This window comes from Marmota flaviventris, chromosome 9, assembly GCF_047511675.1.
Source record: "Marmota flaviventris isolate mMarFla1 chromosome 9, mMarFla1.hap1, whole genome shotgun sequence".
NCBI lineage: Eukaryota > Metazoa > Chordata > Mammalia > Rodentia > Sciuridae > Marmota > Marmota flaviventris.
This window is the reverse complement of record NC_092506.1, coordinates 81151955-81163968: the sequence shown is the minus strand read 5'-3', so window position 1 is coordinate 81163968 and position 12014 is coordinate 81151955. Positions and strand designations below refer to the sequence as shown.

The 12014-nt window shown below is 41.0% G+C and overlaps 1 protein-coding gene across 1 annotated transcript in view; it reads right to left on the bottom strand.

Annotated features, from left to right (window-relative positions):
- Positions 1-12014, bottom strand: part of Hephl1 (hephaestin like 1) — a 68422-nt gene that overhangs the window by 47395 nt on the left and 9013 nt on the right. Inside the window, exon 2 of the mRNA XM_027951395.2 lies at positions 4972-5216. Within this exon, the coding sequence (XP_027807196.2) occupies positions 4972-5216 (245 nt within the window). The remainder of the gene's footprint in view (positions 1-4971; positions 5217-12014) is intronic.

Below are 12014 nucleotides of genomic sequence, written 5' to 3'. Positions count from 1 at the left end.
GACACAACTGAAAAGATGAATAGACAACTCAAACATACTTTTTGTAGATTTCAGTACTCCACGCTCAATAAGTGATAAAACTACTAGGTAGAAGGTCAGCAAGTATACAGAAGACCAAACACTATAAAACAACTCTAAATGACATCTATAGAACATTCTACCCAGCTACTAGAGAATATACTCTCTTTACAAGAGCATACAGAACATTCTCACAGAAAGATGATATTCCAAGCATAAGATGTCTCAGTAAATTTAAAAGCATTGATATCACACAAAATATGTTCTTCACTCTTCATGGAATTGAATTTGATATCTACAGAGAGAAATCCTGGAAATCATCCAAATATTTGGAAATAAAACAATACATATCTAAATAACCATGAGTCAAAGAAAAATCAGAAAAGAAATGGTAAAAACATTGGAACTGAAATAAAATGGGGACAAAGCATATAAAATTTTATGGGATTCAGGAAAATCAGTGCTTAAAAAGTAAATTTAGATCTTTAAGTACCTATGTTAGAAGAGTCGTCTCAAATCAATAACCTCAGCTTTCACCTTAGAAAACTAGAAAAAAGAAGCCAGGGGTTGTGGCGCATTCCTGTAATCCCAGCAGCTGAGGAGGTTGAGGCAGAACAATCACAAGTTCTTAACCAGCATCAGCAACCTAGCAAGACCCCGTCTCTAAATAAAAAATAAGAAGGGGCTAGGGATGTGGCTCAGTGGTTAAGTGTCCCTGGGTTCAATCCCTGATTACAAAAAGATAAAAAGAAGCTATAATGCAAATTCTTTACAAAGTCTTTTGGAAAATAGAAGAAGGTAGACTTCCTGATTTATTATGATGTGTTTCCTTGATACCAAAGGCAGATGATGACATCACAAGAAGACTACAGACCAGCACTCCACATGAAGGCAGGAATGAAAATCCTCTACAAAATATGAACAAATCAAATCCAGCAACATTTTAAGAAGATTTATATCATGACAAAATCAGATTTTAAAGTTGAAAATCAATGAATAGAAAGAAAATCAAGGAAAAATATTACATGGGTCACAGAGGCAGAAACTCATTCAACAAAATCTAGAACTTAAGTTAAAAACTCTCAACAAACTAGGACTAGAAGGCAATTTCCTCAACGTGATAAAAGTTAACCAAGAAAAATCCACAGCTGGTATCATGTTCAATAGGGGAAAAACTAAGTGCTTTCTTCTTAAAATTGAGAAAAAGGCAAGAATGTCTGCTCTTGTCACTATTATTAAATAATGCTCCACAGGTACTAGCCTATTAGGTAAAGAAAAAAATTAAAGGTATATGGATTGGTAAGAAAAAGCAAAACTGTCTTTATTCATGATGACCTACATAGAGAAAATCCCAAGGAACCTACTAACATATATTAATAAACAAGTTTAACAAGCTGATATAAGATCAACACACAAAAATGAGTTGTATTTTTATGCATTGGTAAAAACACTCCAAAAATGAAATTAAGAAGATTATTCCATTCATAAGAGAATCAGAAAAGATACCTTGGAATAAATTTAACAAAAACTCAAATTATGGACACTAAAATCTAAAACATTTTTGACAAATTAAATTAAAGATCCAAATTTCATGTTCATTTCATGGATTGAAAGACTCAATATTGTTAGTATGTCAATTCATTTTTAAAATGCAGACATAAATTTCTCCACAATTTATCAATACATTCAATGCAATCCTCATCAAGATAAAAGTTTCTGGTGTTGTGGCTCAGAGGTAGAATGCTCGCCTGGGACATGTGAGGCCCTGGGTTCAATCCTCAACACCACATAAAAATAAATAAATAAAATAAAAGTATTGTGCCCAACTACTTCTAAAAAAATAAATGTTTAAAAAATTATTTGGGGGGTAAAAATTAATAAGATGATCTAAAATGTATATGGAAATGCAGAGGGGCTAGAAGAGACAAAAGTCCTAAAAAGAAGAACAATGATGGAGGATTTACACTCCTCAACTTGGAAACTTTCTATAAACCACATTAATCAAGTACTATTGGATAAACCAAGTGTGGCATCAGTGCAAAGATAAACATATAGATCAATGGGATAGAACTCAGACCCTAAAATAAATCCCTTACACTTATCATTAATTTTAACAATAATCTAAGATTCATTCATCTTTTATTGCCAAGACTTTTATTGTCAATCTCTAACACCTACTGGGTATTTCATGGAAGACTTATGATTGAATGCAAACCTTTTTAAAAATGTGTATTGGTATTGGTAGCAAGTAAAAGTCAATCTAGAGCCCCTATGTCACATGAAGTAAGGACCTGGCCATTGCTCTGAATTTTAACAATCACCCCTCTGGCAGATCCAGTAAGGTTAAGGGTCAAGGCCTCATGGTGGCCTACTGAGATTTGTACATAGTAAAGGGAGGGCAAAAGATCAGTATGGAGTGGTAGGGAGAGCCCCAGAATGGAAGAGAAAATGGGTGACAAGTATCCTACGTCTATCACAACTCAGCGCCTAACCAGTTGGAAGAACTTGTGGAGGCACTTTCCCTCTCTGGGTCTTGACTTCTTACCTTTATGATTCCAACATCATATATCTGGGAGGTACTAAAGTGTTGTGAGAGCACTTGGTACATGCCATGACCTAGGCCAGGCACTGGGGACAGTGTCCAACACATCCCAGGATAATCTCTGCTCCCTGGAAATCTATGGTCTAATGTAGAGACAGACACTAACAAAGAAGCAAAGAAAAAAGTTTCCTTTTGCTATGCCATTTTGATAAGTGCTATTGGATAAACCAACAGGCTCCTCAACATGGGAGAAATGTTCTTGAAACAGGGTGTAGAGAAGGCTTTTTTTGGGTAAACAATATGTAAGTGTCCTTAATTTAGGGACCCATGGCTGATTTCAAGGACTCTAAGAATCCCTAAACTTTGAGTTCCAGATTTTGTGCACATACATATTTTCCAATGCAAAGGCTCCTGACTTTCACAGATGTTCATAAGGATCAGTAGCATATCAGTGTTCATAGCAGCATTATTCACAACAGTCAAGAGGTGGAAATGGCCTAGGCATCCACCAAGAGATGAGAAAATGAATAAAATGAAGTATATACATAGAATGAAATACTTTCTGCCTTAAAAAAGGAATAAAATTCTGACATGCTTAAGTATAGATGAATCCTGAAAGTAGTATGCTGAGTGAAATAAGCCAGACACAAAAGGACAAATATTATATAATTTCACTTACAGGAGATCCCTAGAAATTCTTGGACAGATGTCTATAGAAATTACCAAGGAAGGAGAGGGAAAAAAGGGAGGTCTTGCATAATGGATAGAGAGTTTCTGTTGGGGGTAATGAAAAGTTCTGGAAGTGGATAGTATTGAATGTTGAACAACATTTAATGTACTTAATGCCACCAAACTGTACCTGTTAAAATGGTAAGTTGTTTCTTATGTCTACCTTAACCACAACTTTTTAAAGGATCTGTGGCAGTGGACTAGTGGATCTTAGAACACCATCAGTTCTATAAAGGTATGCTTTCCAGAAACATGGAGTGATGAAGACAAAGATTCAAAGATGCCCTATTTCCTCCATATTAAAAAACAAAAACAGTCACAGCTATCTTGACACATCCTTACTTTCAACCTGCAGCAAAAATAATACTTTTAAAAAGTTAAAGAAAAGTCATAAAAGTATCCCTTATATTTGCAAAACTTCTTAAAATTTACCTGGCATAATTTAATGTGTTCATCCTCAACAACTAAGAACTACCAAGTCCTTGCTACAGGTCAGTTGTTAGCAAAGGACTGAGAACAAAGGGAAAAGCCATGTTCACTGCCAGAGTTCTCTCCTCTAGCTGTGTGTATACCTGGTGGGGTATAAGCAGCCAGACCTGGAGGGGACAGCAGCCAGACAAGCTTGGCTGCCCTGGGACATGTGTCTGCACCCAAACTCCTCCTTGACGATAAGATGGGTGGAATCAGAGTTAATGGTACTGTGTCGACACATTCCCAGATACAGTCACCCAGCAGGTGCAGCATCATTCAACCCATTCCACCTGGTTATGAGCAAGACTGCTCCAAGAGGTGCTGCTGTCATTTAAATCCGAAATGTCTCCCAAATGTTAAAGACTTGTTCCCCAGGGCAGCACTCTTTAGAGATGTCCAATCTCCTTCTTTTTCTCTTATCACTTTTGCTGAGCCACACAATCCTGTCATGATGGGTTTGCTGCCTTACCATGGCCCCAAAAGCAATAGGCTTGATTGATCATGGACTAAAACATCAAAACTGTGAGCCAAAATAAACCTTTTCTTTGTTAAGTTTATTTATCTCAGGTATTTGTTATAATGATGGAAAACTAAATAACACAGGCAGAAAAATACTTCTGATGTCTAAGAAGTGCTTCTATCTCAAAAGTCTAAGAGTATTAAAGAATTTTTTTTAATTAGGGAGGAATCCAGAAACTACCCCCTCAAAACTCAAGAAGACAGGGCTGTTTCACAAAGCAAGCACCAAGACAACTGCCTAGCTGAGCAGTGGAGATCAGCATATTGAGACACCACCCCTCAGCCAAGGGTGCAACTAGTGACAGCAGCGGGCTGCTTTTCTGTCTGCCATTTAGGTGCAGCTGAGGGGCATTAGAAAGAAGAAAGCTGTGTTTCTGGGGGCATAGTGGAGTGAGCATATGCCAAGGGAGTCCAGCAGCCAGACAAGCTTGGCTGCCCTGGGACATGTGTCTGCACCCAACCTACCTGCTCTGTGTCAACATAAAGAAGAGCAAGAAAGAAGGAAGGAAGGAAAGAAAGGGAAAAGAGAAAGGGGAATCGATGGATGGAGATAGGGAGAGATGGAAGGAGGGAGAGGAAGGCAAATTAATGTGTGTAATCATTGTGCTCTTAGAATCCCTTTACTTGTAATGGACAGTTACCTTTGCTCTGAAATGGAAACAAGACCTCAGTAACAGAGAACTGGTACTTACCTTCTGAGTCTTTATTGTAGAAAACACCATGTGGATGCAAAGAGTAAGGTCGAGAAGCAAAGTTCTTCAGATGAATGACAATCACATCACCCACTTCAGCCCTCAAGATGGGGCCCAGGAACCCAAGCCAGGAGGGCTTGGGGATCTCCGTGGAATAGGTCCCATCTGTAAAGTGTCTGTAAACAGCCTTTTTGTAAATATTGCCTATCCTGTTGGGCCCTCTTTCAAGAAACAAGGTTGCAAGTCTAAAAGTAAGAAGAAAAATACTTTAAAATTAAGATTTAAAGAGAAACACTAAGCACTTAACCTTTAGAGATTGCCTGTATGACTTCTCATTTAACATTCAACATAATCTACCCTGTGTAGAACTGGTAAGATTATCTGTAATTTACCAATGTGGAAATGAGGCTCAGTTAAGTGACAAAAGGTACAAATAGAATTCACAACCAAACTAAAGTCACAGAATTCTACTCGTTTGCTCCTTTTTCATTCAACAGCCTTCCCCTAAGTTTTTCATTTAGCAATTATTGTGCATTTACTGCATTCCCAGCACTTTGCTAAGTGCTGTGGAGGGAAATAAAAGAGTTTTTAACCTAATAATGGAGACACTAAATACTGTAAAAAGCAGTGTATGATTAAGTGCCAATTGAGTGATTGATAGATTGATACAACAAATACAGGCTCAACTTTTCTAGAGATAAAATAGTTCAAAGAAGGAAAATATCAGTGTGAGTAGAAGAGATAAGAAAATACTCGATAACAAATGTAGGTATTAAGGAGGAGGCTTGGATAACAACAGGAGAAAGTGAGGACACTGAGACACAGGGACAGAGGACCAGCAGCATGAAGACAAACATGCACGTAGCAAGGGGAAGGCAGTTAGAGGCTGAGCACAGGCCAGAGAAGGGGAAGAGCAGGACATGTGCATGCATGTGAATTCTAGAGATGCACTGAAAATGAATGTTAATTTCAAGTTCAAGAACTTAGAATTGACCTTGGAAGCACAGAGGTTTCTCATGAAACGGGAGACATAATAATTGGGATTTAAGGACCATTCTTATGCCAGCAATGTGTAAATTTTAGAGAAGTCAGGCAAAAGGGAGAGCAAAGATGAAGTGTAGAGAGACTATTAGGAGTCTAGAAGAGGGATGTGCAATAGAAAGAAAGGAATGGCTCTGGAAAAATGAAAACATAATCCTATGACTTGATGTGACCAGATGCCCTCTGGGGTCTAGCAGTCCAAGACAGTAGTAGCACTGGTGACACACTTCAGAGTGACCATGCCATGAGGGTGGTGAACCTCCTTTCCCACTCAGTCTTTATGCTTACCCTGCAATTTCCAACCCTAGAAGTGCCAGCTTTTGCTTGAGCAAGCGTTCTACTGCTCCTCAGTGCAATTATCCAGGTGTAGCTGTGTACGCTCTGGGAATGAGAGGCCACAGCACACAGTGGGCTACGTTCCTGCAAGCATCCATGCATGCATTCCTTCTCAGTCATTCAACAAACATTGTTATGTTGAACCCTGAACTCAGTACTAGGGATTCAGAGAAAAGAAGCAAAGTCCTTGCCTTGAAGGAGCTCCAGTTCTGGAAGAAAGAATTATAAGTCCACTTCAGAGTAGATGCACAGATTATGTTCTGGGCATCCACTCTGGAATGAAAGACAGGTCATGGGAGGTTTCCTAGAGGAAGCAATGCCTAAATGTACTCTCAAAGAACAAAGATGGATTAAATACGCAGAAAAGATGGAAAAGGCTGAAGTAGTGTGCATTATGGAGTTCTGGAAATGCAGCACCTATACTCCATTCTGTGGTCTAAGAGCACACCCTCCCCATTCTCATCCTGTGTGCTTGGATGCAGCTCCAGCTGTAGCTCCTGTGATGGAGCAGGTGACCAGGCCTAACCCATGAACCCCATGTTCCCCTAATACATCATTGTCAGAGCAGGACTTGTGATCCTGACCTGGCCAATCAGTGCCATCATCCCCTCTCCAGCCCACCCTGGACCACACTGATTAGTTCAGGGACAGCACAGAGTGGCTGCTGGTTCCAATCTAAGGGATCTAGAAATTGTGAAGAAGCTCCTTATTTCATGCTCGAGGACGTGGCTCTAGAGCTTGGGGCACCAATTGGCCAGGCCCAAAGGGAGTCTACCTAAGAGGTGGATGTTTCTTTAATCACTTAAATTTGCTTTATCTCTTCTCATATCCTCTAATTGCTTCCATTATCATGACTACTTTCTTTATTTTTACCTTTCCCATTTCTTATACCTCCTATTCTATTTTGCTCACTTTTAAGAATTAATCATTCATCTAATTCATTTTTTAAAATGTGACAAATGCTTATCAGGTGATATCCAACATTTATTTTCTATTTCTCTGCTTCCCCAAATCCTTTATGATTTATTTTTTTCCTTCCCCAATATTTTTCCAGTGAAATCTGTCCCAACCTTTCCTAAAGGATATGCCCTTGTCTTTAAAGGAACAATTAGGCAGTCCACTCTGGACAAGGATGAGCACTTCATGCAGCTCTGATCACTTCAGGTTTGCAATGAGTGTCCAGTGATTCTAGAAGTGGTAGACTAGTGGCATCTAGAAGACCCTAAAAGATCTGCCCTATGGAATGTCAGCCAGAAGCCTTATGCGTTGACCCAAGTCTCCTAGAATGCCCTGCATCAGTTCTTCCCCCACCTCATCTCACTCAGCACAGGACACGATGATACCCTTTGACTCCTCTCTCTCTCCTCTCTGAGTCAGAAATCTAAGCAGATCCAAGCATTTGCTGTCCCAGGCCCCAGACTCAGACATTAATAGGTGGAGCTTGAAGCTAGACCCAGACACATTCCCCTTCTGCTGAAAGACAGAACCAAGGACAGTGCTCCTCCTGAAGTAGATGTATTTCTTAGACCAAAATATATAAAGTTTATACATCTGTGTGACTGAGTCACCACACTGGGACAAATGTAAAGAAACCTGACCACTCTGGATGGGGACCAGTGAAGCTTGGCCTTGTGCTAGGCTCTGTCTGCCTCCATCAGCACACAGAAGTCCTCTGAGAACTCTCCCAGAAGATCTCACACACATTTCCCTATTTCAATCCTGGGATGAGCTTGAAAACCATTCTGATGACTTCCAACAAGTACACACCAAGGATTCATAGCATGCAAGGTGCTGGGATAGGTGTGTCAGACATGAAAATGAACAAGATACAAGCCCTGAATAAGTATGTTTATGATCAAGGGGAAGAGTCAATGATATTTACACCTGAGAGACTGTTCAGAATATGAGAACAGAATAACATGCTCTGGGAAATTTTGGAGTCAGGAAGAGACAATGAACACTCCAGTGGAAGGAGCAGCTTGAACAAGGTGCCAATGTGAGGGATTGGAGGTCAGCGAGGGAATCACAAGCAGCTTTATATGGCCAGAACACTTGGAGATGTGGAGAAATCTGAGAGTTGCATTATAGGATTGGGGGAGGGGGAAAAATATACCTGCAATTAAAGGTCTCTGAAGATTCATGAGCAGGGAAATTTGGATCTGTGTTTGGAAAAGAAAATTTTGGCAGAATCCCAGTCTGGGCCTCTTTCGTCATATCTGCCCATGTGATTTTTTTTTTTTTCCATCTGCTTTCTGCTCATCAGACCAATCCCTTTCCCAACCTTCCAATTCTACGTGCTGAGTCACTACAACTGTACAGCTGACTAAAGCCCCATCTAACTCCATGCCTGATTTGGGGAATTCTATTATTTGGCAACTGATTCAGCTGAATCTCCCACTCCCAGTGGCCCAGATGTAATTTCCACTTGCATCATCTAGCCTGGGTGTTTTTGGGTTTGCTTTGTTTTGTTCTTTGTTTGGATTTGCTTTTTGGTTTGGTTAGATTTCGGCAACTTGGCAAATTTCACTGTCTCCTTTCACTTCAATGTCATCTACTCCCAATTCCTCTCCCCTCTTTCTGGGTCCTATCCAAGCAGAGACATTCTTTTGTTGATGGAGTCACACTAGGTCTGACGGTCTTGGTATTAACTAATGGATTTTCATTTCCCAAACCATTAAGATTGGGAAATGCATTATAGAGCCAACAGTAGAGAGAGATTTTCAGGGTTTCATCTTCATTTTCTCAAAGAAACATGATACAGACCTGTCGGTACATCAGCGACTCAGACACAAGCACCTAAGCAACTCAGACTCAGGCAACTGAGCAGTTCCTACTATGAAGCTCCCCAGCAGTCTCAGATATGAATGATGCCCACCCTTCCCAATGTGGACTTTGAAGATGGCCAATGTGTCAGACGGCCCAGAATCCATCCTGCCGTGGACATAGATCATGGGATGCCTTCTCGATGGTAGAAGAACCATTTAGGCCCATGGTGGAGAGGGTACCTGAGTTAAGCTGGGGAAAAGGATTCAGAGGTTCAAATTAAAGCAGAGAAGTCCTCTTCAGAGCAACCAGCACTTGCTTTCCTTTCCAGACTCATCGCCTTCCTCTTTGTCCCACTCCCAGGTCCTGTCAGCATTCCAGGACTTCTACACACTCTTTCCCCCATGCCTCAGCTGTCTTCCTCATTGTCCAGCTACCAAGCATCCTTCAAAGTCAGTTCAAACTCCCTCTTCTCTTCTTCTCTATAAACATGATACTCTGTTGTGTACTAGCAACGGCACTTGCCAAAATGTGTTAAGGGGAGATGTGTACGTCTCTGGTTTGGAAGCTTGTTGAAGACAAAACTCCTTCAGGTATCTTTCTTATTCCTAATGCCTTACCTAACTTCCTAATTTTCTAGAGCCTAATTTCCTACTCCAATTGCCTGAAAGATTTGGAACTCAATGGCTTTGGAATCTAAAGAAAACACATTTTAAAAGCTTTGAATTTGCCCCCATATTGGCGAGTTAAAGCTGGTATCATTTTGCAAACTGTATTTGAAGAAAATCATATGTTCCCATGCCTGACTTTAAGTATTCTCTAGGCCTAGGGTAGCAAATAGGCTTCATTTTATGCATCAAATCTGACGGATTGGTAGTGGCTACTTGGAAAAGGAGTCACAGTTGAGTTCAAGTGGATGGGGACATCTTCTGTGCAGGTGGCACTGAGCACACCCGACACCCAGCTGCCTCTCTCACTCGATGCAGACAGTCAGGCAGCACAACACTCTAGGGCCTTAGGAAGTGACCCTTGACGCAGCTGGGTGACATAACACCTTAGCACTGGCAGAACACACATTTTTTCTCACATGGAATAATCCACCCATGTTTATTTACTAGGCCCCCCTTACAATCAATCTAATCAAGGCATTTACCCAGTGATATCTGACTCCAGGGTATAGATTGTAGTTATCAGGAAAAAATGTGGTGATCATGTCTCAGAACTCCAGCATGTGCCCTTTTGAGCCTGGCTGTGCTGGACTTGTCTTCCAAAGACTGTTCACTTCTTCCCAGGGACCCACTGGCAAGAAGGGCTACAGCCACCTTGCCTTTTTGTAATTTATAAATGGAAGCTTACTGAACAACAAAATTTAAAAAGAAAAGCATTTAAACAGAGCATAGCACAGTTTCAAGGTCAAGCTTTAAAAAAGTGATCATCACTTCCTCTCTAATCAGCTGAGCCATCTGGCATGCACCAGACCACCTGATGTGATCACAGGCCAGTCAAACTCACCAGCAACTAAATACTTTTTAACAAAGCTGGCCTTGGGCTCAGAGGCTGGAGAACCTTCAGGAGTCCCCAACTGAGCCAGATGGTGAAGCAGCTGGATCTTACTTCTAAAGGGCCCTGAAACATCACTGAGAAGCCAGAAGCATCACAGAGGCGGTGAATAAAATTCACTGGAAATGACTTTGAAGGCAGAGAAAATTACAACTTCTAGAACTTTTTCAAGGTGAGTGTTGTGTGAGATTGGATTAGCTGCCTGATGTAGGGTTTAGGAGACAGGTGGAGAACCCAGGGTTGTGCTTCAGTAATAGCAGGTGGTCACTAAAACCTTTCCCAAGGAGGGTGGGATGGTCCAGTAGACTATAAGGTTGGCTCTTTTCTACTGTATCCAAAGGGAGGTTGAAAGCTGTCACCACCTTCTCCTCTCCACTGTTCTAAGCTGAAGAAGTATTCACATAATCAGCTGAATGAGCCCTGTATCACTTATGTCCTGGAACACCAGCTTATTAACTTGTTCAGGCTACTCACCATGCATCAACCATGACCTCCTTGTGATGTGATCAGTATGGGGGGTGGAGGTTCCTGGGATGAAGTGGGGAGCTATGGGCTCAGGCTGCTCATGGAGTTGCCAAGGGTATATGTGCCTGGAGAAGGTTGGCAACCCGGGGAATCCAAGGCCAGACCTCACAGAGGCTATGAAACTCTCCTCCCTCCCAACTTCCTGGGTTCTCCCAGCTGGAGACAGGAATCATGTGAAAAAGGAAAAAAGAATGGTTGTGATAACAAAAGTTTGGAAAGATAGAAGTGGTTTTCAACTGGTGACTGGGTGAATAAATGATGGCATATTCACACCACATAGGTGCCAGTACAGCATGATTTGGAAAAAGCAAATTGTAGAATAGCATGCAAAGTATGACCCATTTGTGTGGGTTTTAAGGCAACCTCTGTATAAGCATATGAAAAGTAAATAACTGAAAAGTGACCAGAGAAGCCATAAAAGTGTAGCCTCTGGGTCATAGGATCATGGGGTCTTCCCAGCAGCAGGAGCTGGCCCTCTTCTGCTCTATGATGCAGAGGTTTATATTTCCATGTGCACGAGAATGTGATTTTAAAAAAAAGTCTGGGTGCCTGATCCTGGGGCTTTATAATAGAGTCTGTTGTATTCGTCAGTCTAACTTATAGCTTAGGTTAGTCATGCAACATAAGACCAATGAGATATAAGCAGACACCATTTGGTGGCATTTCTCCAGATGTAGCTGGCAGAGACACTTTTGTCCTTTGCTCTTACTCTTATTCATATGTGAAATGAAGATATGATGACTAGAGTTCCAGGAACTATTTCAAGATAATGAGGAAGAGGGTCACACCCTACAGACAGTCAAGTGGGAAGGAATCTG